At 37.9% G+C, this 27,202-nt stretch overlaps 1 protein-coding gene across 3 annotated transcripts in view; it reads left to right on the top strand.

The window, feature by feature from the left end:
- UVRAG (UV radiation resistance associated) overlaps positions 1-27,202 on the top strand; it is a 96,876-nt gene that overhangs the window by 44,262 nt on the left and 25,412 nt on the right. For 2 of the 3 annotated variants that reach the window (XM_042792662.1, XM_042792663.1), the window contains 5 exons: positions 772-856; positions 1,315-1,402; positions 1,980-2,040; positions 4,146-4,311; positions 19,707-19,785. In XM_042792662.1, coding sequence (XP_042648596.1) covers positions 772-856; positions 1,315-1,402; positions 1,980-2,040; positions 4,146-4,311; positions 19,707-19,785 — 479 coding nt within the window. Of the gene's footprint in view, positions 1-771; positions 857-1,314; positions 1,403-1,979; positions 2,041-4,145; positions 4,312-19,706; positions 19,786-22,278; positions 22,458-27,202 lie in introns of those variants that run through there. The other variant, XM_042792664.1, reaches the window with a different exon arrangement.

Raw genomic sequence — 27,202 nt, forward strand, 5'->3', positions numbered from 1 at the left:
TGAATTCTGGACAGCAGTTTCTGGTATCCTGTCTCTAACTTCTTACTATGACACCTCTCTAAAGCAATCTTAAATCTCTGCTTAATTAATGTTCTATGATAAAATCAGAAGAGCTGCACTGAGATACAGTAAACAGTGGCTTGATGCAGGCACATTATAATGTCATGAGGGATGTTATTATACCTCTGATTAGGATCCCATTTTAAGTGTTAGAAGACAAAACTCCCTCTTAATAGCTTATTATGTAAGTGAAAGGTGAAATGCTCAGTCGTCGTGGTATTTTCTACCAGGAAAATGTCCTATAGTAAAATGTTAGACCATTGTCTCTTTGGAGCTCACCAGGGACCAAACTGCATGGATGTTTGATATTCGTACAGGACTTTTTTTTTTTTTTTCCTTTTAAATACTTAGTTGAGTCTAAAATAGTCACTACTAAAAATGAGTATTTTGCCATTTACTTAACTCTGGCTGTGCAAATATTAAGATGCCTTAACTGAACTATTCCACTACTGTGGGCATGAGGGGAACATGTATTAATGGAGAATGAGGTTTTGTTGATTGTATTTGGCTGGTGAATGGTGTATAGTGCATGAAGACTTGTGTTCCCCCTGCTCTGTCATTCCCCAGTTTGGCAGCATAATATGGAAAATGGGTATCTAAAAGTGAGTGGAGGATCATTGCCAACTTTTGCGTCAGTATCTACTTAAAAACTCCAGATAAAATATTTTCTTAGTTGTACTAATTGTTTTCCTGATTCCTCATGTTGTTTAGAAAATGCATTTGAGACTGAATACCAGAAACTTCAAGAGCATAACGAATCCCTGCATGAATTAAGAAAAGAATGCACTGCTAAGAGGTAAAAGGACTTTTGCCTTTTCTGCAATTGGAAATGAAATACAGGCTTGAGAGTAGGCCATTTGAAACCAGGCTCCTGGCACCAAATTCTTCCTAATATCACACCATAACTTCTGTTAAGACATCTCTGTAGTGATAATTAACAGTGGTAAGTCCAGAAGAGAACAAAACAGATGCTTGGTTGCATGTGTAGACCACAGTAGGACTTTCAGGTCTGTTTTCATGTAACACAGCTTTGTAATACTTAGTCGTAGTCAAAATACACCTATAATATGAGGTACAACTGAAAATAAAGAATTAGCTTTGTCTTCTGTATTTTTTTTTTTTTTGGTGGAATTACCTAGCTTTTTGGGAGAGGGGAGGTGGTATTTGGGAAGATGCAGAAGGAATACGAGGGCTTGATATTTTTAGTTAAAGCTTTTGAAGAAACTAATTGTTTTGGGATCTCTTTCCCCAAAGAGAACTTTTTTTGAAGACAAATGCCCAGCAGACTATTCGCTGCAAGCAATTGCTGTCGGAGCTATCCTATATCTACCCCATTGATCTGGTATGTTTTTAACATTCAAAATATCTGCTTGCTGTGAAATGAACTTCCTATTTATTACAGTGCAAGCAAATATAATGTTTTATTCATGATGAAACTTGCTCAAGACTCATGCTGTGTTTTCCAGCTTTTTCTTGGGTTTGGTCAGCTTGCAAACCTCATGGGGAGACGACTTATGCCAGCATCTCTCAAATAATCTCCACTATAAAAGGAGAATAACTGTAGTTGTAATTTAATGGATACTTTCCATTTTGTTCACAAGTATCTAAAGTAACCCTGACAGTGGGCTAGCTGAACTTTAACAGAGTGCATATAAACAGATGTCAAAATACTGAGCTCCAAAACCTTTTATATGATGAGTTGATTAAGATGAAGATCTTCCTTCTTTAAAAAAATTGCATTTATTTCTGAATTATATGAAATGTGGACTAAAGCACTGTGTCGAAGTCACTCTGGGTTTCATTGAATATTTAGGTTTTTTCTTTACAAAAATGCTTTGTTGTCATCGGATTTTGTGCGGGTTTCTGTTTTCTAGATGTTGTTCCATTCTCACTTTCCATTGTTGATTTTAAACTTACAGAATGATCAAAAGGATTACTTTGTTTGTGGAGTCAAGCTTCCTAATTCTGAAGACTTTCAAGGTAGCTGGATATTCTTGATTTAGTTGTTACAGTTGACACTGCTTCTAAACTTCATAAAATTAAGTAAACTGATAGCAATGGCTTAGGATCCAAATTTCTGAAAGGAAGGTCTAGACTAGAAGAAAACTTATGCATTATTTATTCCTGCTTCCTAGCTAGTACAAAGGAAGTTACTGTTGACTCTTGGAAAAGTAACTCTGTATTCTAAGACTCAGTACTGAAATGCTGGAACGGGTTACCCGGAGAGGCTGTGGACTCTCTGTCCCTGGGGATGCTCAAAACCCAACTGGACACCGTCCTGGGCAACCTGCTGTAGCTGATCCCGCTCTGAGCACGGGGCTAGCACTACACAATTTCCAGAGGCACCTTCCAAACTTAGTGAGTCTGGAAAATATTTGTCTGACCTAAAATTCCATTGTGGCTACTTTCAGTCCATAAATCTTGGTGGGGCAACATGCCCGAATCCCCATTCAGTTTGCTGTAGTTGCTGGTGAATTTACCAAATAAATATCTGGCATAAGTAAGACTTTAAAGCTGCCTGACAGTATGGAGTATTTTACAAGTCAGCTTCTACTTTATCTGTAGTCATCTTATTGCGGAGCAAATATATAATATACCTGTCTGTATAACACAGGTAGCTGCATGCATTCATCTACAAATGTTTGACATGAATTGGAACCTCGTTAAAATCCCCTTGAGAATTTCTTGCTCCCAGTACTTGCACACTCTGAAAGGAATGTGGTTTCTTGGGCAAAATCAATTCAATTGTCATTCAGTTGTCTAACTCTTTAAAGCCATCTCATACAATTTAACTTGTGCTAACATGTATACTGGATGCTAGAATAATGGAGGAATAATCTTTAAACTGAATTTATTTGTCAAAATAATTAGTCTATTGCTTTGTTTTCCTGATTGCACTGAATGTGCTAATGAACTCAGTTTGGTAATTCTCGAGAAACCAGTGGCATGCATCTTTTGGCTCATTTTCAGTTTGCTGGTATTAATTCCTTACAAAAGACTTATTCTTTATCAAAGTCTCTAGGAAAATTATATTACAAGGAAGAAATACTAAGCATTCAAGATAGTGAAATGTGCAGTTATATCTGAAAACCAGCTGACACGTGTATCTTATTTCAGGCTCTTGGTAGATAATAATATTCTTTAAAAAAACCCAGGACACTTGAAGTATCAAAAAAATTTTATTCCCTAAAGAGGAAGTTTTGCTGCAAATATTGAACACTTTACAAAATCCTTTTTGAAAAGGATGTAACACTTAAATCCATATATTGTGTCGTGTTCTAATAGAGCTCAGTATGATTTCATAGTTGTTACTGAACATCGTTACAAGTTTTCTTAAAAGGTCCTCCGTTTAATTGATTTTACGGGACTCCCTTGTGCCTCAGAAGGGATGACTGTCATGTTGTTTGTATTGGTGCGTTCACTTACAAGAAAGAAAAAGAGAGAAAACAGAAAGGAAAAGTCCTTACATGGCTAAAGGATGTCATTTGAATTGCCATTTGCCTGTGTTCCCATCAGGTGAAGCTTTTAAAGTTGAAACCTTAAAAGTCAAATTGAAAATGATGCTTTAAAACAATGGGTTAATCTAAGTTCTTCCAGTTATTGGCAGAGAACAGAGTTCATACCCTGGGGTCGGTGTCTCTCCAACTGATCTCACTAATGAATACAGTTATGGAGGAATGCAGCTTTTCCCTGACCCCGGTCATACATGTCAGCTACATCTAGAGAAATGCAGAAAGTTTAAGACTTGAATTTTGTCTTGGGAATTTTGTTTCACTTTTCCCATCTCTTCTTTACCCTCCCCCACCCAGCCAAATGTTGAGTAACTTTTAACTTTGAAAGTGTAAAGTTGGAAGGAGAACAAGCCATTACCCATTTTACATTGCCCTTTAATGAAAGAGACACATACAGTGAACAGCAAATTGTAAAGCAGTCTAAATTTATTTCAGATTTATACCTATTCTTAAGTCACAACTTCTGCTAGCTTCATTAATTATATCATTCACTAAGCAATAAGGATGAACTTGTGCTGAGCCTGCATTGAGATCCAATTGATTAAACAAAGGAGTCTTTTTGTTTATTGACAGCAAAAGATGACGGAAGCATTGCCGTTGCCCTGGGCTACACCGCTCACTTGGTTTCCATGATATCCTACTTCTTACAAGTACCACTCAGGTATCCTATAATTCACAAGGGCTCCCGGTCTACAATCAAAGATAATATCAATGACAAACTGACAGAGAAAGAGCGAGAGTAAGTATGTCAAATATGCTTATGTACTTTCTTCAAAACAACAACAAAAAAATTGTGAACGGTTTTGGGTAGTCTGAGGGGACATGGAGTTTGAAATTATTTGTTACGGCTTTCAGTAGCTGTGGGACAGTCGTTTGAGTTTCTTAGGTTGGAATTTAGTGACCTAATAGATCAGTTCAGCTTTGTCATTCTAGGTCTGTTGGCATGTATATACTATTGATTTGGCTTCTAATAATCGCAGAAAAACTTAAATAGGCAAGTTTTGGTTGCTGGTTGGAAAACTTGCCTTCCATGTTTTTCTACTGGCCATGAAAATAAACCTCAGATAGCAAGTGTAGCTTCACGGAGGAGTTACTGCCAGTACTGGAGTAGTGGTTCATAAACAGGAGAAAACAAATAGCTTGCATTAACACAGAGGATTTTAATCAATTGAGAAGGAGCACTGTGAACTGTTATCTACTGTAAATCAACTTAATATTCAGTGAGGAGTTCTTTATTTGTTCTGTGTTTCAATATGTAGCTACACTGTTGTTAGTGTTGTGCTACTAGGAAACTATCTTGCTGTTCTTAAATTCACTTTCTGACTGCCTTCTCCTGCATTTTGGCACTTTGCCTATATTCCCGCTGTCTTTGCACCTCTGTGCTCTAATATGAAAATAGTGGCAATTATTGGTTAAGCTTCAGGAATGCCAGACTGACCTGCTGTGGGAGGTCAGCTGCTCTGCTCTGATCCTGTGCATGCTTGGGTGGCTGCAAGGTCAGGCTTGCAGCACCAGTGACTTTTTGTTTTTCCATATGCAGGGTTTGAAAAGGGAGAAAATGAAATGGCTGAAGAGAAATGAATTTGTGGAAATTAGCTGTCTCTTGATGTTAAAAAACCTGTTAAAAAACCCCTCTTCTCTTTGGAAGTATATAATCAAAGCATTATAGCATTTTAACATTAATTCCTAGTAGTCCAAATAAAGATGGAAGAGTCTTATTGTGCAAAGTTGAGAGGATTGGGATGCCTGGAAGTGTCTGATTTCTGTTTGAAGCTCAGTAACTTTTGGCAGTACAGCAGAGGTAGCTTGCCTTAAGAGTTAAACTCAGAGGTCTTCCTGTTTTGACACAATAAAATATGGCTACGGTAATTATGTGTTGCAAATTAATTTTGATACCATTTTAATAACTTGTCCAAACATTTCCTGTGTAACTTAATAGAACATTAATCTGGTTTGCTTCATTTTGGTTCTCTGAGCATATGATCATACTCCTTCCTGTACATCCCTTTCAGAAGGGTAGCAAAGGAAAACCTTTATAGCTGGAAAACAAATTTCTGAGGAGTGGAGCTGCCTGTGTGTGGGTGTATAAAGATTAAACCAATTTCCTGTTGTCTGAGACAGATTGGAAGGTTTAGTCCTTCAGGCTATAGCCTTCCAAACCCTCATGACTTAATATTTTATTTCACAATAGATTTCTGAAAAGGAGAAGGTTTAGCTAAGTATATGAATCCCTGTTGGGCCATTTACCTGTGTTCTGCAAGATTTTTTCAGGATTAGCTCCTGCCTGAGATCTTCTCTTCCCAGCTATTGGAGAGTCAATCCTACCAAGTCTCAAAGGACTTTGGTTGCTATAGAAAACCTCAAATGTCTTAACTTGCAGTTTTCTTTCCAAACTAATAGCTCATGTTTCTCACCTGCTCCTAACTGAATTGAACATAGCAATTAACAGGCATTATTAAATATCTTTATTTCAATCACCTGTTCTTTAGCAGCTTTTCAAACTCCAACATAAACTGTTAAGTAATTACAGTGACATTTTCTCTATACTCAGTCCTTACTAGAACACATAGCATCATCATTATTGACTGGGTTAAACATTTTACTTGGCTTCATACTTTTCTTTTGGACTGCAGGGTTGCCTTGAGATCCATATTAAGAGCTTCTAAAAATTGTGCACTAGGGGAGTAGCTGATGTTTTCACTCGAGCAATTTCATAGGTACACGTGCTTGTTTTTAATGTTATACTGTATAAATGTGTTACTTCACTTTCAAGTTTTTTTTACCAGCTTTTTAAAGCCCTTATAATAAGCTGGTTAAATATATCTTGAGAGCTTTCAGAATGTAAGTTACATTTGGGAAATACTTTATCTGCTACAGATTTGTTTACTTGGATGATACAGGTCACTTAAATCTCAGGGTTCTTGTAGAAATATTCCATTTTGTCTGTTGCAGTTACTGGTTATATTGGAACTTAAGAGTGAATTCAGAGGCTGTGGTGAGAACTTTGCACTTGTTTGGCCACAATACTGAAGGTAGAATGAGTTATAGAATACCTGCCAGTAGCATACAGTATATGGTCAGCTTTGTAATTGTAGAGTTATTAGTGTTTATAATCTATTCAATAACTGTTCCCTTCTTCCATTTCATAAAATGGTTTTGGTACTACTAAAAGGCTGTAAGCTTTCTCACATAAATCTACTTTTATGACTTTCTGAACTACCAATTTAAGGCAAGAATAAGATTTTTTCTAAATATCTAAGTGTATTTCTTCAGTGTTCCCTTTCAACATCTCCAGAGTTCATCGAAGATGTAGGAAGAAAGAGTACCATTTCTCAAACATTCTGGAGTTTGAAAGATTTCAAGGCATATGATAGATATGTAACTCTTGAATTTAAGCTACTTAGGACAGCAGCATGTTCCTCTCTCCAGTGATGAACACGTTTGCTGAATAAACCACCTAAATTCTTTGGCACTGTTCCTGCGGAACTGAAGCCTAGCACTTCATTGCATTATCATAAACAGAGCAAGAATGCTGAGATTAAACTATTTATGATATGTTCTGACACTGTCTGTCAAGCCCTGCTTCTGTTAGTCTGCTCCCAGATTTTTAAATAAAGAACAGCTTCCAGTTAGAGCAAAATAAGGATTGTTATGTCTGAAGCAAGACATACTTTGTGCAGTGGCCTGTGTTAGTGTTGCTGCTATTGCCGTAGTATTTTTTATATAGTCTTCACTTCAGTTTTTTTCAATTCTGATAAAAGCTAAACATCTCACGAAGTAAATGCCTGCATTTTGCTGGGTGGAAGCTACCGAATTTTTTGAAGCTGTATCAGTCTACTTGTTAGTTTTAAAGTGAGTACAGGAAAGCACACTCATGCCATCTGTTTGGAAGTCTTTTGGCATTTCTGTTCACTCAAAGCTCTGCTCAGCTGATACTTTTTATAACTGAAACTTCACATGACACTTCTACAACCTGCTAGTTGAATATTTAAGAATAGAGTACTTGTTTAATCAAATCACATTAGACAGCTTGGAAATTTGTATACTCCCCTAAGAAAAAAATAACATACTTTGGAGTTTAATCACCTTTCTGGTACCCAGTGTGCATCTGGACAAGTGAAACTCATAATCAGAGAAGTTATTTCTGTGGTATTTTTGCATTCTCATTCATACCTGTGTCTTTTTAAAAGATTTTCAAGAACTACTTCCCTGCTAGGTAGTTTGGAAACGAGTGGTTTCAATAGATAGTTTTGTTCTATAGCAATAGTAAAGAGAAATCAAATAGTACATACAGTCTGTTCCGGCTCATGCTATACCTTCTTCCCACTGAAGTGTGTTAAGGGAGGATTAGAAAATTAGCAGTAGTAAGACAGTAACCACCTCAAAGTCGTATTTCAGGTTAGGGGGAAAAATGAAGCGGTAAAATACATGATCTTAAAAGGCGAAAAGAACATCATAATTTTCAAGTGTAGCTACTGGAGCATATATAGGCATTTCAGAGTGGTCTGATCTTGAAGGTCTTTTTTTTTCCTTGTGTTAAATGTTTAAATATTAAACTTGTTGCCACTTAATGTTATAAAGGTAAAAAATATATATAATTTTAAAATTAAATAAAAATCAGACAGGCACTAGACAGTCATGGAAGAAGTCTAATCTAGTCTGGTGTATTTTTTTGCAGGAATATTTGGCATTATCTGCTCTGAGATAACAGTGAACTACTGTAAAGATTTCCTTGGCATTTTATAATTTATAGAAATATTTAAGGTCTTTTCTTCCACTCTGCTTGACAAATACAGACACTAGCAGGCTGAAGGATATACAAACAGCTGCGATGCAGTCTTAGGCATCTGACATCTTTGCAGTTATGTTTTGTGACTTTTCTGTACCTCAGGAACCCAACTGTTGTATGAAATGGCATAAGGAGGAGGGAAATTGAGTGTGCTGCCATGGCTTTCCAAATTATGCTGCTTCTTGTCCTGTGAATACCTTCTGTTGTCACTAAACATAAGAAATGTCTATATATTGCACTACTGTGTCCTCATAGAAAACAGGATCAAAACTGTATGCTCTGTATGCAGCTAAAAGGGGTAGGTCTGATCCTGAAGTAATTTCCTCAAAACTGTTTCTGTGATGTGGAATTAAAGCTCAAAATTGTCTTTTTCTGGAGCTCAGTCTCATTATTGAGAACTTCAAGCATGCCAGAAGATTGTAATTATTAGTCAGTTTTCGTCTTAATGTTTAATTTAGGTAAAGGTTCTAGAAGTAGCTGGTTTGAGCCGGGGTTGTGGAGATCTGCTGGCATCAGCCTTGATCTGGGAACAGTCTGAGTGCATCTGACCTCATATATCACAGAGGCACTGCAGAGCTCAAAACTAGCTGTAATTCTTCTGATGCCAATACCTTAAAGACCAGTTTCATTTCATTGCCATAGCCTGTGTGAGAAGTGCAAAGGTATGAATAATAAAAAAACAGGTCATTTTTCACTGGGGTGAGGTGATCTGAAGAGCGTACCAAGCTTGAAACACAGCTGCCCTTGTTGGATCTTCAGAATATACTTCTGAATTCCTTACGGATGTGAAGCCACGAGTGAGTTTATCCTAACACAGCTTCTGTACAGCTAAAGCCGAAGTGCAAGTGCAGGGCCAAAGGGCTGCAGCACAGCGTGTGGTGAATGTTAACGGATCCGTGTGGCTTCTTGACTGAGTCTTGAATTCAAACCAGCAGGTTGGTTTGTCCCAGTTTGGGATGCTTTTAATTAGATTAGGGAGCCAAATTTCAGAGAAGTGGAAAAGTTAAGAGCGAGTCAGGCCAGATGTACTTTGAATCTGCACATGTTCAAGCAGTTAATTTGATGTGTTGGTGTTGTATTTTTAGACATGCTCATTTGCACTGATAAAGAAGAGTTCCATTATATTGTGTGTGGTTCACGCAGTATTAAATCATGCAGTATGAGTTACTGACAGCACAAGTTCTGATGTAAAAAGCTTCACTTCTCAGGGCCGCGAGTAAAGCAGAGTTTATATCAAAACCAGTTCTGCTACAAGACTATTTCCAAATTACCTTTCTCAATGAACTGTGGTGTCTTTCAATTCCTTTAACTGTGACAAGCTGGATTTTCAAGTAAGTGGAGATAGGTGTTGCTGAACAGTCATATGGATAATTTTGGAACATTTGGAAACCACTTGCTGAATGAATGTAGTCTAAAAGCGGTCCTCGCTACCATGGCATTGCTTCTGCTTCAAAGAATGGGAAAATCACAGTTTCAGCTCTAGTAGACTTAGCACAACTGAAGGTAGTTATTGCTTTTTGCCTGGTAACAGATAAGACACTTTAAGCAATCTGAAAAATCATGACACAAGTGAAGAATGAATTTCCACTGACATTAATATCTTCCAACTCAATCAAGAAGTCTTTAATCCTATTTGGTACTTTGGCTGAGATAATAAAATGGCAGATTTGGGAAGAAATCTTGGCAAACTTAAATCAGATGGAGAGAGATGGTTTGTTGAGAAATCTAATAGCTGTCAAAGCAAAGTTGATTCTTTGTGGTAGATTGAGTGTGTGTTAAGTGTTCAACTATATTGCTCAAAGAATGTTTTTTGCCATGAACTTATCTTGAACTGTATTTTTTACATTCCACATTCTTGAGGATATTTAGCTAGAATCCTGACTTATTTTATTCTCAATCACCAAAATACTGCTTTTTACCTTCATTAGGTCAGCAAATATTACTATGTGTAGATTAAGAATTAGATCAGGTGTTCTTTAATAAATTTAGATACTGTTAACACTGTTTCTGGGAACCAGAAGCTTTTACATGTTCCTGGCCAGTCTGAGAAAGCAGATTTTGTTTACTGCAGTAGATGAGCCCACTGACCCCAGACACCTACAGCTGAGAAATGTTTCTGTGAAGATAAACTCGTCTTAATTTGCTCCCATTGGAACACTATACTCCTGATGAGATTATTTTTCAAAACATTACTTCATTTTTCAGTAAGCAGGGACTTGACCTGTAGGAAGTATCCTCTAGTTAAAAATGATCCTTCAGTGGCAGGGCGATTTAAAGTTCTGATAATGAGGTTGTCTGCTCTGTCCTTACAGATAGTCCTTGTGTTGTGATATCCATCATGTCTTGTATGTAACAAGTCTTGAATTCTGGCTGAAATATGTGATGGAAATGCACAGTTTACCAAAAGCCATCAGTGTTGCTTGTTCCATGGATTGCTAGCTGTGTTTTTGAGGTGTTTTGAAAGCATTATGTGCTGAAGTAGTAGAATGATACCCTCTTGTATAAATCGGTGACTGTCTTATCAAGAACTGCCTGACTTTCATAATCTGTATCTCTGCTTTTTCCTCTATGCAGCCTTTACATATTGAAGCCATTGTACATTCTCCAAGAGCAAGGTCACAGCAGTTACACTTCTTAATAGAAAGATGGCAGTGCTTCTGCTTTTGATTATCTTCTTGTTGAGCTAGTCAGATAGGCATTTTGAAAATACATTTCATAAAGTGAAACTGCCAATAGTTTTCCTTTCTCAGTAAACTAATTATCTTTGTATTGTGTAAAGCTTGAATGAGGATATGCTTTTTTCCCTTGGCAGTCTGTATTTTTGTCATCAAGTTTGTTTTACAAGTGTAGCTCTTTCTCTCAAGTAGAAACTAAAAACCATATAGTAATCAAATCTGAATTCACTTGTGATTTGTGATTCATATTAATGTCCTAATCTTATCTCTAACAAAGCAAAGTGCACACTTGCAATCCTTTTTTTCCCCTGCCTTTTCATTTGATTTTGGCTTTGCTCACCAGGTGGGGATTTTAACATTTCCATTTAAAACTTTTCCAATCGTACTGATTGTTGTCAGACTAGTTAGCTGTTCCTGGTAGGCTAATAGTCACCCTAAGGTCAGTTTGTGGCCACCACCATCAGCTAGTAGCTTGCTCTAAAAAGGACCCCAAATGCTCTGTGTAGCATCTCTATAATTGAGAAGTTGGGTGGTGACAGCAGTTTCATACTGCTGCATTTTACTTGTGTTCCTTCCAACAAGCACTTGGCTGCTAGGGTCTGCTAATTAAGATCTGTGCCAGTCTCTGCTCTGAAGCTGATAGAACCGTGGTGCAGCTTATCTGAGAAGGAAACTGGTTTTGAAGCCGTGCAACCAAAGCTTCTCGTGCCTTGGTCTTCTGGTGGAGTGCTAAGAGGTTGGAAATGCTGCGTGTTTTGGTGCCTATGGCTCTTCAGCAGCCTGATTCTCCTAATATTTGATTCTAAGTGTCCCGGGGAATAGTGATTTCAGGTGAGCTGGCTGGACAATGGTAGTCCTTCTCACTTAAAAGGCTTTCAAGGTTTGCTTCTTCTGGTTCAGCAGAGTCCCAGCACTTCTAAGTAAGACGAGCTCTGTCCTCTGGATACAGCATTCCCTTAGAGTGAACAAACAGGATCTGGTTAGGTTGGAGGGAAAACTCTAGCTCCTTCCTCCCCTGCCTGTCCCCCTCACAGACCCCCAAAAGGGTGAGGTTGAAATAACTCAAACTTCAGTAAATATTTAAACCTTGTTCTTGCATGCTCCTCATACTTCAGTCATATCGAGCAAGAACTTGTGGCTTTTTCAGGTCATTATCTTATCTGGATTGGGCTGCTTAGTTCTATCCTTGTATAGGGTGTCCTGTCCACAGGCTTAAGCTTGAAAGTCATAATTTTGTAAACTTCCCTATGTTTTGGTAGTGTTATGTGCGGCACAGTTGTTCCCTAGATCTGATGGATGACCCTGCTATCACACCAATGACTGTTACAGTCACAGAAATTACATCAGTTCTTTATCTGTATACTAGTGAGATATTGGGCTGCAGCTGCATTCTGCCAAGTCTGCTCTACAGTCATCTCCCTGCAGCCATTCTGCTTACTGTCCTCGGAAATAAAAAGTGAAGGAAAAGGCCGTGTCAAGTTTATTCTCTGACAAATACGGTGGATGCGGTTAGGCAGGAAATAACAAAGGTACTGCAAATATGGTGATGTGAAAATACAGCAATATCGGCTTCATGTAGTCGGTGGACTAAGTTTGTGATCTTCAGTTAACTGCTGGAAAGCTAAGTGTTCTTAAAACATAAATGTCCTTGCTGTTAATTTAGCTTTCAAAGCTACAAATATTAGTGGTCCTTGAACTTTTGCATCACTTTGAAAATTAAGGTTATCTAACAAAATTCCAAACTAGATTTGGAGTTCTACTTCCATTTGCTAAATGGGATGTAATATGCTAATTAAATTAGGCCACACTTCAGCCTGTGGAAACCAGTTAAATGTAATGTGTAAAAAATTATTATTTTACTGACCTCTTCCCTAAAGAGCTTTCTGAAGTAGAGATTAAACTTTGAGACTTTAATATAATTTGGGATATGGCAGAAGTCTGAACAGAAAAGAGAATAAAAGATGTAAAACACATGGTATAATCCCAAAGTAGAAGCAGGTGAAAGCAGTTAAAAATGAAGCAATTTTTTAAGCTTTAAAAATAGTTTGTATTAAAGACAGGCAGTTATAGACAATAAAAAGTGGCCACCAATATATTGGTACATATGTGATTTTTCTGGATACAGAGGAGTTCATAAATCACAGAACACAACAGTAAAAGTATTTGGACTTGAATTCATAAGAGATACTTGAGGTCTGAAATAAATGTATGGAATAAGGATTCTTTCAGCTTTTCCTAACAGTTAACATCTGACTGAACCAAGAGTCCTGTGGTGATTTACTGCTTGTTCATCAAACACTGAAGTTACTATGTAAAACAGCTAAAGATTAGCTGAGGATATAAAATTAAATGAGATCTTGATGGCTGCTAAGTACTTTTCTAAAGTCAGCTGAAAAAGGTAGGACAGTGAAGAAAAGTTCTTAGTGGTTAGAGTAGAATATTGAGCACAATTTATGAGCTGTAAGAAGGGTGATCTAATGCTTCAAACACTGAAATAAGGCTAATCACATTTTTAGCTTTGAAACAGACCTCTGGCTTGCCAGCATCAATATCTGTTGGCAATATAAGCAGTCTTTAAAAGACTGTTCTTCTGTAGTCAGTTTTCTGATTTTTAAATACATCAATATTAGTGAGCGGTTTGGGTTGGAAACACTGTAGTAGCAAACTTCCTGCCCACGCTGTCTTATGAAAACCAGTGGTTTAGTCCATATATTCAAAAGTCAGTAAGAGATGGGTTAAATCCCTTTCTTTTATTAAGAACTAATACTTTTTATAAGGCAAAACCCCACCAAACCGGATTGATTCAAACTGCAGGCATCTCACCTTAGACTGTAAGTATGAAGAGGAAAAATCCTTGCGAGAGGCAGCACATAAGCATAGTCTTCTCCTTCTGCCTTGAATCACGGAAAATAAGGCTGAAATCAACACTGGAAAGTAATTTAGACAACCTTCCTACCCCGAGGAAGGATGGGATTTATTTAGAGGGGGAATACAGAGTGGTTTGAACTTGCCTTAGAGGGGATACATTAGACTTTCTTTGTGCCCGTGGCTTTATGATTATAAGATGATCTGCTTGTATCTGGATGAACAGGTAGTTTCAGCAATACAGAGCAATGACTGGTGGTTTCATGGGGCACGCTGCAGCTTTTGGATTGGATTGTTGCACAGATGTCAGAGTCACAGAGTCTACTCCCAGCAGAAATGTCTTCAGGCCCCTAAACAGGTACAGCTGGCAAAGGTGTTCATCAAAACTCCAGCCTGCTCATCCTGTAACTGCCCTCAGACCACAAATGTGTTTAGATATATTGAAGAATACACCTTGAACAGAAAATTGAAATTTGCCTTGGCTTAACACAGATATTTCTGTTTAGCTGTTTGAATCTTAATGGTTCAGCTGGAGTGGAAATGATGGCAACCAGTCACCATTAGTTTCCCATATTGACTGGAAATGCGTATGTTGAAGTTTTTTTTCTTGATAAAAAGACTTTTAAACCAGAGTTGACAGTTTAGTACCCTGTCTACAGTCTTTGTAACCTTAAAAATGTGATTTACCATACTAAGATTATACTTTGCTTTTCAGTTCATTAGGTGTATGTGTGTTCATTATGTCTAAGGTGTATTCTACTTGACTAAATACCATGTTAGAAAAAAATCTCATTAGAGTAAGACTAACTCCAAAGTAACAGCTCCCCGAGAGTCCTGTTGATGGTGTAGTTGGGTACCTGTAAGCTTGATGCCCATCAGAATGTCATTTCTTAGGCAAGTTCAAATTGACTATTTTAAAACTTAGCAATTGTGAAGTGTTATGAGGTCCTTGAAGAACTCGACATTTAATTCCATTGTTGACGGTAGGATGGTAGTTCCAGCTTGGAGAATAGGTAGACTTTCAGCTTTGGTTTTTATTTAAAAGGCTGACTTGAGATTACTTTTCCCCATCAGAGTAACTGAACAAAGCACGTAACCTTTGCTTCTTTTTCCTTTTCACAACTCTTTGGGGAGGGTTTAATGAGGCTTCGTACCCTAGAAACTTTCGTGTGGAGTCTACAATGTAAAATAATACCGATGTTGACACTTGACTTAGCTGTTCCTTTTAGCTGGGATTTCTTCCTTTTCCACCCCTGTTTGCCTGGGCAGTTTACAAGGAAATTAGAGATTCTTCCTTTTAGGCTTGCACTAATCTGTATTCTGATACTTGAGTGCATGCTTTGATTTGTTGGTCTCCTTTGAGTTTCTTACAAGTAGGTATATTTGGTTATGTGGATCAGCAGTGCTCTAAGCCTTGACCTGCTCATACTTGTTTGCTTACTCATTGCTTATCAGCAAAACCTCCTTATGTGTAAATAGACTGGAAGTCGGTTGCCCTCTGTACTTCAAAAACCCCTGCTTTGTTCATAGAACTGTTCATGGTTAGTGGCATCCAGTTGTGTTAAACATAGGATTGCAGTGCTAATAATAGTATCTGATTTGAATGTTAGGTGCCTTCAATGGAAAATTTCTTGACTAGCTGTTAAGAATGTGCTCCCTTCTGACTCCCATGCCAGTTTTTTCTTGGCTGAGGTTTAAGCTGAGGAGTTCTTCATCCAGCTGCTGATGTCTGCTTAGGAAGTGTGGCAGTAATTAATAGGGGATAGGTTGAAAAAAAGCATTTGATGTTTACTTGTTGGAATTAAGATTGCAGGTAGACAGGAGATGCTTATTCTTGGGAACCCTCCAAGCAGGAGAGATGGGAGAGATATGCTGGGGGTAGATGAGTTGTCATCTCTATTCTAAACTCTGCTAAAATGGAATTATTCAGAGATGACTAGGAATGCCTTGTAACTGCTTCTGTGATTCTTTTTTTTTTTTTTTTTTTTTTTTTAACTTTTGCCCATGAGAAATAGCAGTCAAAAACCTCTTTTTGTGAGACTGGGAGAACTTGGGTCTTGAATGTATTAGTATTAGTACAGGCCTCGTGTGTTTTGAGGATATCAGCATCATATAGTTCTGGCTCACTATGGAAGAAACTGTTCTGTCCTTGTGGTATCACAAGTAGAAGAACACAACTTTTGTCCAAAGTAACAGGCCTTGAAAGGGGAGGTGAGCTATGTGTCTAAAAATGCATGTGTATGTTCTGGGGTTTATTACAGGTTTGCCTCTGTTACTGCAGTGTGGTACAGCTGGGTAACACTGGTCATCTGACTTGTATCCCAGAGAGTCCTGTAAAACAGAATACATGACTCAAATTAATAAAAACTTTGCATTTGTCACAGTCCTTCAGGATGAAATAAGCAAAACATAAAACTTCCAAAACAAACGTAAGCTTTTAAGATCGAGAATTCTCTTTGTTATCTTAGATCTTAAAGGCACATATTGACCATCTGGTTAAAATCAGTCTGGTGTGCATTTTGGATCATTTTTACACAGCATTCTCCACCTTCTGAATTCAGAGGACTTGTTTAAATTCAGCATCTTTGGCACACTTGTCAAAGATCCTAAAGTTTCCTTTCCATGTGCCTGCTGGTTTTTCATTCCCTTTATCACTGCTGGTCCTTGTGTTCCTCCCCAGCACAGGCTCTTGTCGTTGTTGACATGTCAGATGTCTGAAGTGAAGCAAGAATAACCTTGAGTATAATGGAAGCACAAGCAGCAAAAACAATTCCAAATGGAGTTAACCTGTTAGAAGTTACTAAGTGTTGTATTTTTTTTCTTGCGTCATGTTAATGCTCTCTGAACTAAGATCTTCTCTGTGAGTCAATGTTAAAATTATTACTGCTGTATTCCAGCTGAGCAGCGTGCTCTTTATATACAGAAATAGAATATCTACTCTAAACTCAGAGTGTATTAGGGCTGTTTAAGTAGTCTACACACCCTTGAAAAGTAATATTCCATAGTCATAAGATAAATATCAACATATTTTTACAAGGGCACAATTTGAACTTCACTGACCAGAAGCTGCTTTGTTCATAATCACTGCCTGCCAGCATGGTCGGTGTGTGGCTTCCCTACAGTGTGTAAGTACTGCTCTGAGGAAGACCAGAGCTCAAGTTCTAAGGCTACTCAGAACAAGTTTCCTACTACTTGGTAGCTTCTCTCAGATGATCTGTTCTGCTGATTACACAGCAGACACCTGTAGCTTGTTTGTGTGTTTTTTTTTTTTTTTTTTTAATTTCCACTAAACATATCACACTTATTCATTTGAGTTTGTCATCTTAAAGTATCTGTGTTCTGCTTTGAGAAGGATCTTAGTGATTTATTTTTTTACCCCCAAACATACCAGCAAAAATAGAAACGACGAAGGTACGTGTTGGAGTAGAACGGGCAAGTGGAGTTTGAGTGCTTCGTGATTATAAAAATACTAAAATAATAGTTTTCAAATCTATTTTTTGAGCAAGTATAACTAAAACGTCACACAGCAGACTTTTTGCAGCATGACAAAGTGAGAGATTTAGCCTACAGTCGTGCTTTTCTGAGGAGCAGGCAAGAAGAATTTCACATAGAGAACCAGCAGTTAAAGTTGCATTCAGTTATACTCAATGAAGCGCTATATAAAATGTCGTGGTTTCTCTTCCTTGAGTTTATTGCTTGTGACCAGACTTAATGGGCAAGCAAGATAACACACAAATAAAGAGACATAAAAGTTGTTAATGTTTTTCTGAGTCATAAATGTGCGTACACAAAGACATCCGCTGACATTTTTCAAGATTTTCATGTAAATGATTATGTTATGAAAGCTGACATGAGGATGTATGTAGTTTAGAGGCTTTCAAGATTAATTAGTGGAAGTTAGAGGACAGAAATGTGAATATTAGCAAAGAAGCAGGACCAATCAATATTAGCAAAGAAGCAGGACCAACGTGATAAAGAGAAAAGCTTAATCTTTACCACTTAAAAGAAACTGTATGTGGGAGATAGTAGCGAGCACTGTAAACCAGTTTTTATACTCTTCTGTACTGCATGTGTCAGAGCTCTGTGTCTAATAATAGAATACATGGTTCCCATTACTAGTGACTTAATGAAATACTATCTTCTAGTGAAACATGGCTTGTGTTCCTAATGGTGCTTTTATTGTCAAGCTTGAGTTAGTTTTATACTGTTAATTGTAAAGGTATCCTTTAAGTCTAAATCCTGCTCTATTTGGGTAGTGTAATTGTAGATATTGAAATGAATTCTTTTTGATTTGTATTTTACACTTAGGATAAAGTGTTGTAGAATTTTTGTAGCATGTGTTCATTTTGAAAGGTTTTATTTTCTTGCATGGGGAACTAGTTGGATTTATAGATCTATTAAGCAAGGTGAGCTAGATATATATTATTAATGGTGATTTTTATATTCCTCAACTTGAAGTGACCTAGTGAGTTTGAAAGTAGCATAAAACTTGAAGCTGACATCTTAATATTTGATCTGCTGTGATCATGACCTGTTAACCTTTAGCTTTAGTGGCACTATATAATTCTCCTTAAAAGTTGCAAATGTACTCTACTGTGGGGCTGATTGATGATAAAATACACTTTGTGTAATCACCCCTCTAGAATGTGTGTTGTTTCTAGTAGATATTGATCTCCTAAATTTGTTATCTTATATTTGAGAGAGACTTTGGTTTCTGATGTAATGTGGGGTTTGTGTAGATAATACACTCGGCATCTTGATTAGGAGCTACAGAACATAGGGCATAGGGTTCTTGAAAAGGCAAAAGCTCGTTTCATGGTGTAGTTCCCATAAACATACATTTTAGATTGTACTAAGATTTCTTTATTGACCATGATGACCTCATAACCTCTGGTGGTAAGGAAGAGCCAAAAGACAATCCTAAGAAATGCAGTGTACAAATATTAGAACTGATTGAGAACTGTTTCACTTAAGCAAAGATTCCTAGAACGTATGCATAAAATGACATTCTCTAATGCAGACTGTTGAACAGTTTCAGTACTTTAGAGAAAAAAGTTTTGGTCCTCTGATCTCACACAGCAGTTAAGACAGAAATAAGCTGTGCCACTTATAAGCTATTTGCTACATCTAGGTATTTAAAATTGTGAAAATGCTTTATTAAACAGGAGAGATAAATGTTAGGAATATAATAACTGCATGGGCTGTAGTGACCAATGATGCTGTTCCTGACTTGAGCCTTTGGTATGTTGTGAGCTTGTTGAAAGGAATCACTTCTGTTCTCTGAGCAATGTTCTGGTGTGATGGTAAGTGAGCCTGCAAATGTCTTCTCTGCGTGAGAGATTTGTGCTCTTTCAATCACAAAATAACAATGAAAAGAAAACACCTCTCAAAATATTATTTCTGTTTGGAAATGAGCTAATCAAATCAGAATGGCTGAATACAAAGGAATGATGTGGGATCTGGTATTATGCTGCACGCTTCTTAAAATATGCTTCGTTTCGTGATAGGAATGTTGCAGCACTGGGAGAGTCATAAAGCATCTTTTTAAAACTTAAAATACTTCAAGAAATGTAATTCATTAGCTGAATTTTGACGTCAGTTTTTAAAAGGCTGATTTACTGGAGTTGTAGTGGGTTCCCGAGTACAGCCTGTGGAGGGGATTCCTGGGAGAAGTCGGCAAGGGAGGGTTTTTAAACATTTACCTTCTCAGAAAAGGAGTCTGTGGCTTTTTAAAGCTTGCTTAAGCATCTGAATGAATAATTTCACTTTAAATGCTTTTGGTTTTCTTTTTTTCTTTCCCATCAGATTTCCTTTATATCCAAAAGGAGGGGAGAAGCTGCAGTTTGAATATGGAGTATATCTTCTCAACAAAAATATAGCACAGGTTGGTACACTGAGATTTATTTTTCATGAGGATCTACCATCTGCTTAGTGTCGGTATGACATGAGTGTGCATCTACAGTCTAGTGATGCTGTTCTTTCTGGTGAATATCAGTGAACTTGTGGAGGCATTCTTCACATCCTTGTCTTCGCTTACCTTACTGCTTTGTGCTCGGGACTTTCTCTTGTGGTGCCTGGAGAAGGGCTTGCCAGCTAATAATGATTTTTTTCCTTTTCAAATAAATACTATTAGTCTGTACACACTGTTGTGAAATCTTTTTTTTTTTTTTTTTGGTGTGGGTTCTTTTAAATTTATTCTGTCATACTTGAAGATCCATTTGTGTCATTCTCATTGCTGCTTTAATTTTGCTGCATTATTACTTTAACTAGTCTTCTACTCCTATACTTACAATAAGAAAACACAACAAGCTGGGAAATCTTAAGTATTGCAAATACATAACTTTATATTAAAAAAAACAAAAAAAAAACCCAAAAAACAACAAAAAAACCCACAAACAAACAAACAAAAAACCCTCTAGCCATCCTTAATTCCTTTCTCTTGATGTATTTTATGTCATCCTCTACTTTGGCAAACTCATGAGAGTTTACAAGTTTCCAAACTTGTATTTGAGATCATACTAATATCTGCTACAAACTTATTTAGTATAGAAATCAGAAAATGTTCCAAAAGCTGCTCAGAAAGGGGCAAGAGGAGGCTGCTTAGGCTGTTGCCTAGTCCTAGGGCAGGGTCAGCTGCTCTTATGCCACCCCTGGTAGATGTTTGTATAACTCATCCTGAAGTAAAGCCTGTGAGCCGAGTAGTCTTTTCCAGTGATTGGCTGTCTGGACATTAAAGTCTTTTCTGACATCTAATCTAAATCTGTCTTGCTTCTGTTTAATCACATAATCACTTATTATAATAATCTGTTCTTTTAAGTCTCTTCTTTGCAAACTTTTATGCTTTGAAAGACAACCTCTCCTTTTTAAAGTGTTATCTCATGGGTTGTGCCTCTTAATTTCTGAGCATTCTTGTTTTCTCTTACTCTCCATCTGAATCCACATCTTTTTGGAGGTGCTGTGCCCAAAGCTGGATACAATGTGCAACTGTTATCTTCAAAACATTGAGTAGGATGGGAGAAAAGCTTCACAGGTTTTTGTTTGGTGTTTTGTTTTTTTTTTTTTTCCAATTCATTATGTTCTAATAGGTTTGTACTCTCAATAGCCTAACACGGTGAATTCTGTGATTTGTGCAATCAACAATCCCAAGCAATGAAATAGTCCATTCTGAATTTGTACGGGTGACTCATTTAATTCATGTTTTACATGCTGTACCTTGAATGTATCCTTAAAGATGCACTTTTTTTGCTCTTAATCATGTTTCTGATTTGGTGATGTAACTCTAGAAGATGGGGAGATATTAGGTTGAGAACTCAATCTCAGCTTTGTGCTATCTGCATTGGAGCCTATTCTCTATCCAGGTCATCTAATTAAAATATTGAATAGAAGTTGGGTAAAGCCTGCACCCAGGTGAAGCCCCACTTCCCTGTTACTTCCATTTATAGCAGTGAATCATTGTTTAACTACACCCAAAAAGTACTTACTTGCTCTATATTCATTAGTACTTCATCAATATGCCACTTCCCCAGCATGCTTGTGAGCATATTACACCATAAAGTGCCAAGAGATTTATTTAAATTCCAACAGAAATATGACATTTCAATTTCTAACCTGTTTGTAAGGCTTGAAATTAGATTGGTATGACAGCTTTATTCTTGAAAAATCTGATCTTTTTTAAGTTTAGTTTCTAGTTGTTCGGTTTTCCAGTTCTCTCTTCCACCACTTTTTCCCCATTCCCTACCCCAAATTGAAGTAAAGCTTCTGGCTCTTTTTATGTTGTTTGTTTTTTAAACTTGAATTGCATTTACCATTTTCCAGACTTCTGGTATCTTGCCCATGCTTAGTGTATTTTGGAAGATAACCTCCAATGGCTTTGAAATTGCTTAAAGGCTAAAATATCTTAAGACGAAGTTAATCAAGTCCTGCTAATCTTGGAAATTCACTTAACCAAGCTGTTAATATAACTTAGACTGTGACTCTTTGTTGCTGGTATTAATAATGGCAGCCAGCTGTTCACACTTGACTTTCATATGGAAGACTATTGAGAGAAAGGGATTAAATACTCTTTCCTTCAAATGCTTTGATAGCTTTCTCTCTCCATTACTATCAAATCAATGCTTTCCTTAATCTCTGCTTATGTAAATACATTAGTTCATTCTGTAATTTGTGAGTCGTGATGCTGCTTGCTTTACTTTTCAGCCTTTCATGTTTTTATTCCTATTCTGGAGTTTGCCTTTCAGTTATATGAAGCAAGCGCTCTGTGCTTCTTCCTTGATTGAGATTATGAACTTTTAATTGGGCCCAAGTTGGTAGTCTTTCCAATTCTTGTAGTCTGGGTTAGTTGACATTTGTGCCTGTAATATTTTTTTTTTTTTTATAGGAACTGTCACCACTTCACGTGTTTCCCTGTTTTTCTCTTTGACTCGTCATCTCTGAGTTGTTACCACTGTTGGACCTACTGAAATCTCTCATTCTTATTTTGTTGTTGTCCTATTTCTGGAGTTGAACGCATGGTCACTCACCCATGTTGCCTTCCAAGTCCTTGCAGTTGGTTTCTGAAATCACTGGCATGTGTTTAGACTCATAAAAGTAAATGAAGACTTTAAGTACATATTTGTATAAAAAAGTTTCCAAATTTACATGGGGTCACTGGTGCTGGTATAAGCTAGAGTAAACCGGTGGCCACGCTTTGAAGTGGTTTGTACGCCACCAGTGGTTCACATGTTAATGCTTGACATTGTTTGCTGTTGAATATAAAACCATAATAAAAGTAAATCAGAATTTCTGGGGGGCTTCTACTTATTTAATCAGGAAAGTGTTACTGAAATCCATATAAATTGTTGTAGTTGCCTTTGTTTTGATATCCTTGGTCAAATATTGCAGCTTTTTATAGATCTGCCAAGGGGAAATTCCATTGTGAAAGCAGAACAGGTAGATAACATGCAGAAATACATCACAAAACCTGTGCACTTGGGCTAACTTGAACTAAAAACCTGAGATGATTTGAATCCTCTGTGTATTCCTTTGGAGGCTGGAAATGTTGAATTTAAGTAGCTTTTAAAAGTTCTTAAGGCTGCTTTGAGAAAAGCTTCCAGATACGCTTAGTTCATGTGAGTGTGTGAAAATAATTAAGTTTGAAGAATGAGCAGCTGCCTGTTTCTCATCTCAAGACCATCACAACCTGTGAGGGAATCCTTTTAAGGGCCAAAGGTGTTGGCCTTAATTCAGAGAGCCAGTCCTGCAAATTATTCTGTCATTAATAAATGCAGATCAGTTGCTTAATTCCCTCTGGGTGCTGTAGGAAAGATTGGAGGTGCCTAGGAGGAACAGTGCTGACTCTACTGGGGTGTTGAGAGAAGAGCTTGGGTCTCCATCACCTTACTCGAGTCATTCATGCAAGTCTTGATCACTGCAGGTGAGAAAAAAAGAGCCCAGAAAAACTTGTATCAACTTGAAATACTTGAAAGGATTAATATGAGTTTCCCTGGTTTCACAGATATTTTTTTTTCTCCCTTTCACAAGTACCTGGAGTTCTGGCAGCAAGGAGAAATGTGAGTGGGGAATAAGTGAGACTGGGTTGATATTAAGTTAAATTACTGAAATAAAAACTATTCTAGAGATAAAGTGGTACTATTTTGTAAAACAGCAGGATAATAACAATGAAAACCACATCTTGTACTCAGGAGAATTCATCTGGAATTAGAAGCAGCTCAGTGCTAGCTTGAGAGAGCATTTATTTGGAGAAACTTGCTTTGCTGTTACATTCCGAAGTCAAAACAATGTGTGTTAATTCTGAGAGTTCATAATAACTTCCATCTGTATGTGCTCACAAATTGTTTCAATCCCCATATTTTCTATTTGTAAAATTGAATCCCTCACGAAGTTCACAGAGTAGCTTTTCAAGTTGGATAATATTGGGTAAGACCATAAATTTCTAGTTAAGATTTCAGCTCTTTGACTCTAACAAACATACAAATGTGTTATTTCTTTTTCAAAGGGAAATTAGTGACTTATGTCTAATAATATCAACAAAAAAAAAAAAAAATCACTGTCATTCCAGAGCATTGTCAAAGGTGAAGCACAATACAGTTGCTAAAAATGGGAGTGAATTGCTCAGCTCTCAAAAGCATTAGGCACTGGGAGATCATTCAGTAGGTAGCTGGCCCCACAAACTCTGCAGCTGTTAAGTTTTGGATGTGTGTGGAGTGTCTGAGGAAGATGAGGCTTTAGTAGGAGAATGAAACGAACTCTTGCATTGGTTTCCACAGTAGAGGAGTCGAGATTACACTGTGAAAACCTCCTGTTATAGCAGATAAACATCAGGAACTCACTGAAGCGTTGTGAGGGGTTTTTTTGTGGGTGATATACTAGCTTGCCCATACTCTGTGTTTGCTTCTCTTGATGAGTTCTCATCACTGACTGTAATGCCTGTGGCACACAGCTCAGCTGGGGCATAGACATGGACCTTGCTAAGCTGAGCTCTCACAAGTCCTTGAGCACTGGTCTTGGCACTCCAGGTTTCTTCTTCTCAGTTCTTTAAATTTTTTTTAACCTTAGAGTGTGTGTTGCTGAAAGTACAGTGGCTTTGAGTTTCAACTCTCAGGCATGGAGAAGGAGGCTTTATTTCTGCTTTACTAGCTGGTTTGCTATCTCTTTCCTTCATTCCCAGAGCCTTGATTGCTTGGGCCTGAATTCAGGGCAGATTCTTCATTACATGTGAAGGGATCATCTTATTTTAGTGACCATCCTTGAGGTGAGTCCTTAGTGAGCACACACAGCGTCACTACTGGAGAATACTTGGTCCAGAGTTGTATAAAAGATGATACTACATTGTTTCTTTCCCGTATTGGTCATTATTTCTAACCCATGTGTATATGAGGAATAGCAATTGAACACAGCTTGACTGTCTTGTTCATGAAACTTCTAATTTCATTAGGTATTCAAGAGGTTGTCTTTTGCACAATACTTGACAGGCACTGTTCCTTGTCCAGTTGCAAGATTGCTTGGAGAGGAAATAATTGTTACAGCTGTAGAGCTAGTTTCCTCTGGTCCCAGTCAGAAGAGGAGTTACTACAGCTATTTCCTTGCATGGAACCATTAATTTATTTGCAATTCTGAGTATCAAATGATGATTGGGTATTTTGGTCAGCCACTGAAGGGGGTAGAAGTTGATTTGTCTCTTGATCTTCTGGATTTCTTATTCTGAACCTCAGCCCAGCTTTGCCAGAACTATGAACACTGCGAGTCCTGTTTTAGTCTTGTTGCTACTGTGACCTTGGTCACTACCTCCATCTGGCTTTGGTGGACGTGGATGTTCTGTCCTTACCTAAATTACTGGCTCTCGACTGGAGATTTGCAAAACTGAGTATCAAATAATTTAGACTGTTCTACAACTCTTTGATTTCCTAGAGCCAAGTGAAAGAGTGAATGTGTCTGGTTTTACCCCAGTTCGTTGCTGGTGTTTGTCAGGGAGACTCTGGAGTTGGTGCCAGTCAGAGCATCACTTCCAGGTTTTGTTAAATCTTTTTGATTTTTTTTTTTTTTTATACCGCATGAGTTAAGGGGACTTTTTTTCTGTTCAGGCTGAATGCATACTCTTGATCGCCCCACAAGACAAGGCTTCTTTTCTGATCCAGCCTTGATTTGTTTTGTCAGACAACTATTGAGTGATCTTAGACTGATACTCTTATTCACACTGGCATGATTTGCTGAACCCTGGCCAAAGAATAGTTCTGCTTTCATCTGACAGTCATTTGCAACAGATGAACTTTGCTATTTGACATGAAAAAAATCACTCAAACAATCTTTCGTCAGCTCCCCCAAGGGTGTTTGTTTTCACATCAATGCAATACAGATCCAAGCAAGTAACTTGGGCCTAGCCCTCCTTTTGTGTGTCCAGAGTTGCTGTGTCCACGTGGTGGCAGACAGCAGTTACGTGCTTTAGGCAACCTGCTAGAGATGTTGATCAGCCAGTGGTGCTCTCGTGGGAACGGTGCTTTTTGGTTCAGTTGCTTGTCTAATGCACGAGGTAAATAACATTCACAGAAGCACAGAAGAAAAGCACAATGCTTCTTGATGTATTTTAGTTGCAGTCAAACTGATCCTTCTAATAGCTGCATGGAATAAAAGCTGAATGCTTATGTACTAGTGCCATATGTAAGAAACTGCACTGAAATTCAGCTCTTAAACATGAAATGAGGCAAGATGTTCAGTTTCTGGCTCTATTAGACTATCAAACATGTGAAAAAATCAACTTTATAATAGAAACTATTAAACTTTTCCATGGGAAGTTGAACGGCAGAAATGTTAGGACTAGAAATTTGTTTTGGCAATAAACACTAGCGAGCAGAAGTGTCTTTAAGAGTTCTGTGGGTATCGATGTAGATGCAGTGGTTATGACCCTTTGCGTGTAGGATACTGTGACTTGCACACTACATCTTTTATGAGGCCCCTAAACTAAGATCATAAACCGTACAGTTCAGAAAGAATGGACTGTCTGAATTTGTGGCCAATTTAACTGCATAGGGAAAAGTGTTCTTGAAAGATCACAGGTTGAAGCCAGAGTCAAGTCCTCATCTTGTAAAGTGCCAAGCATTCATTTTAATGTTAAGAGGAAGGGACTGCACCTGAAAAACCACAAAGTACCTTCCCCAGCTGCGTAGAGCCAAAATCTTTTAGGAGAGGTTTCATTCCTGAAAGTCTCCTAGGGTAGCAGTGGGCTGATACCTAGCCAGATCATTTAGAATTGGGGAATTTACATATGTTTTTTGAAAACTTGTTGGAAGGCTTTCTTTTTTTCCTTTCCTATCGCCCATGCCAAGATAAAATAGGTTGAAATGAGACTGGATTAGCTGTAACAACAGTCACCCTTTCATTCAGATGAAAGCCTGCCTGTCCTTGCCCGCGGGCAATCTGTGCTGATCAGCAAAGGCCGGTGTTAACTTGCTCCGCGGAGGAGCAGATCTTGGCACTCCAACCTGTACCCATCACCGCACCTGCAGCTTGAGCCCAGGCCGTGCTGGAGGCTGTGCTTCCCGCTCTGGATGCGGAGAAAATGGAGCAGATGAGGTGGGGTGAACAACGTGGATGTGTGGAACAGGAGAGGTGGCATCACCAGCTGGGCCTAGAGTCGCTTCTTCAGAACAATTTTGGGGACCACCCCCTGCAAACATGTCCTGTGTGTTAGATCACTTGTGTACTGCGTAGCTGTCATCGTCTCTGTGTATTAACTCTTCAGCCTGCTAAGGTTTTTTTTTTTTTTTAAAAAAAATGAGTACGTTGTTAAAATAGAACCAAAATTTAGT

Source organism: Tyto alba, unplaced genomic scaffold (assembly GCF_018691265.1).
Source record: "Tyto alba isolate M040663 unplaced genomic scaffold, T.alba_DEE_v4.0 Super-Scaffold_2, whole genome shotgun sequence".
NCBI classification, from domain to species: domain Eukaryota; kingdom Metazoa; phylum Chordata; class Aves; order Strigiformes; family Tytonidae; genus Tyto; species Tyto alba.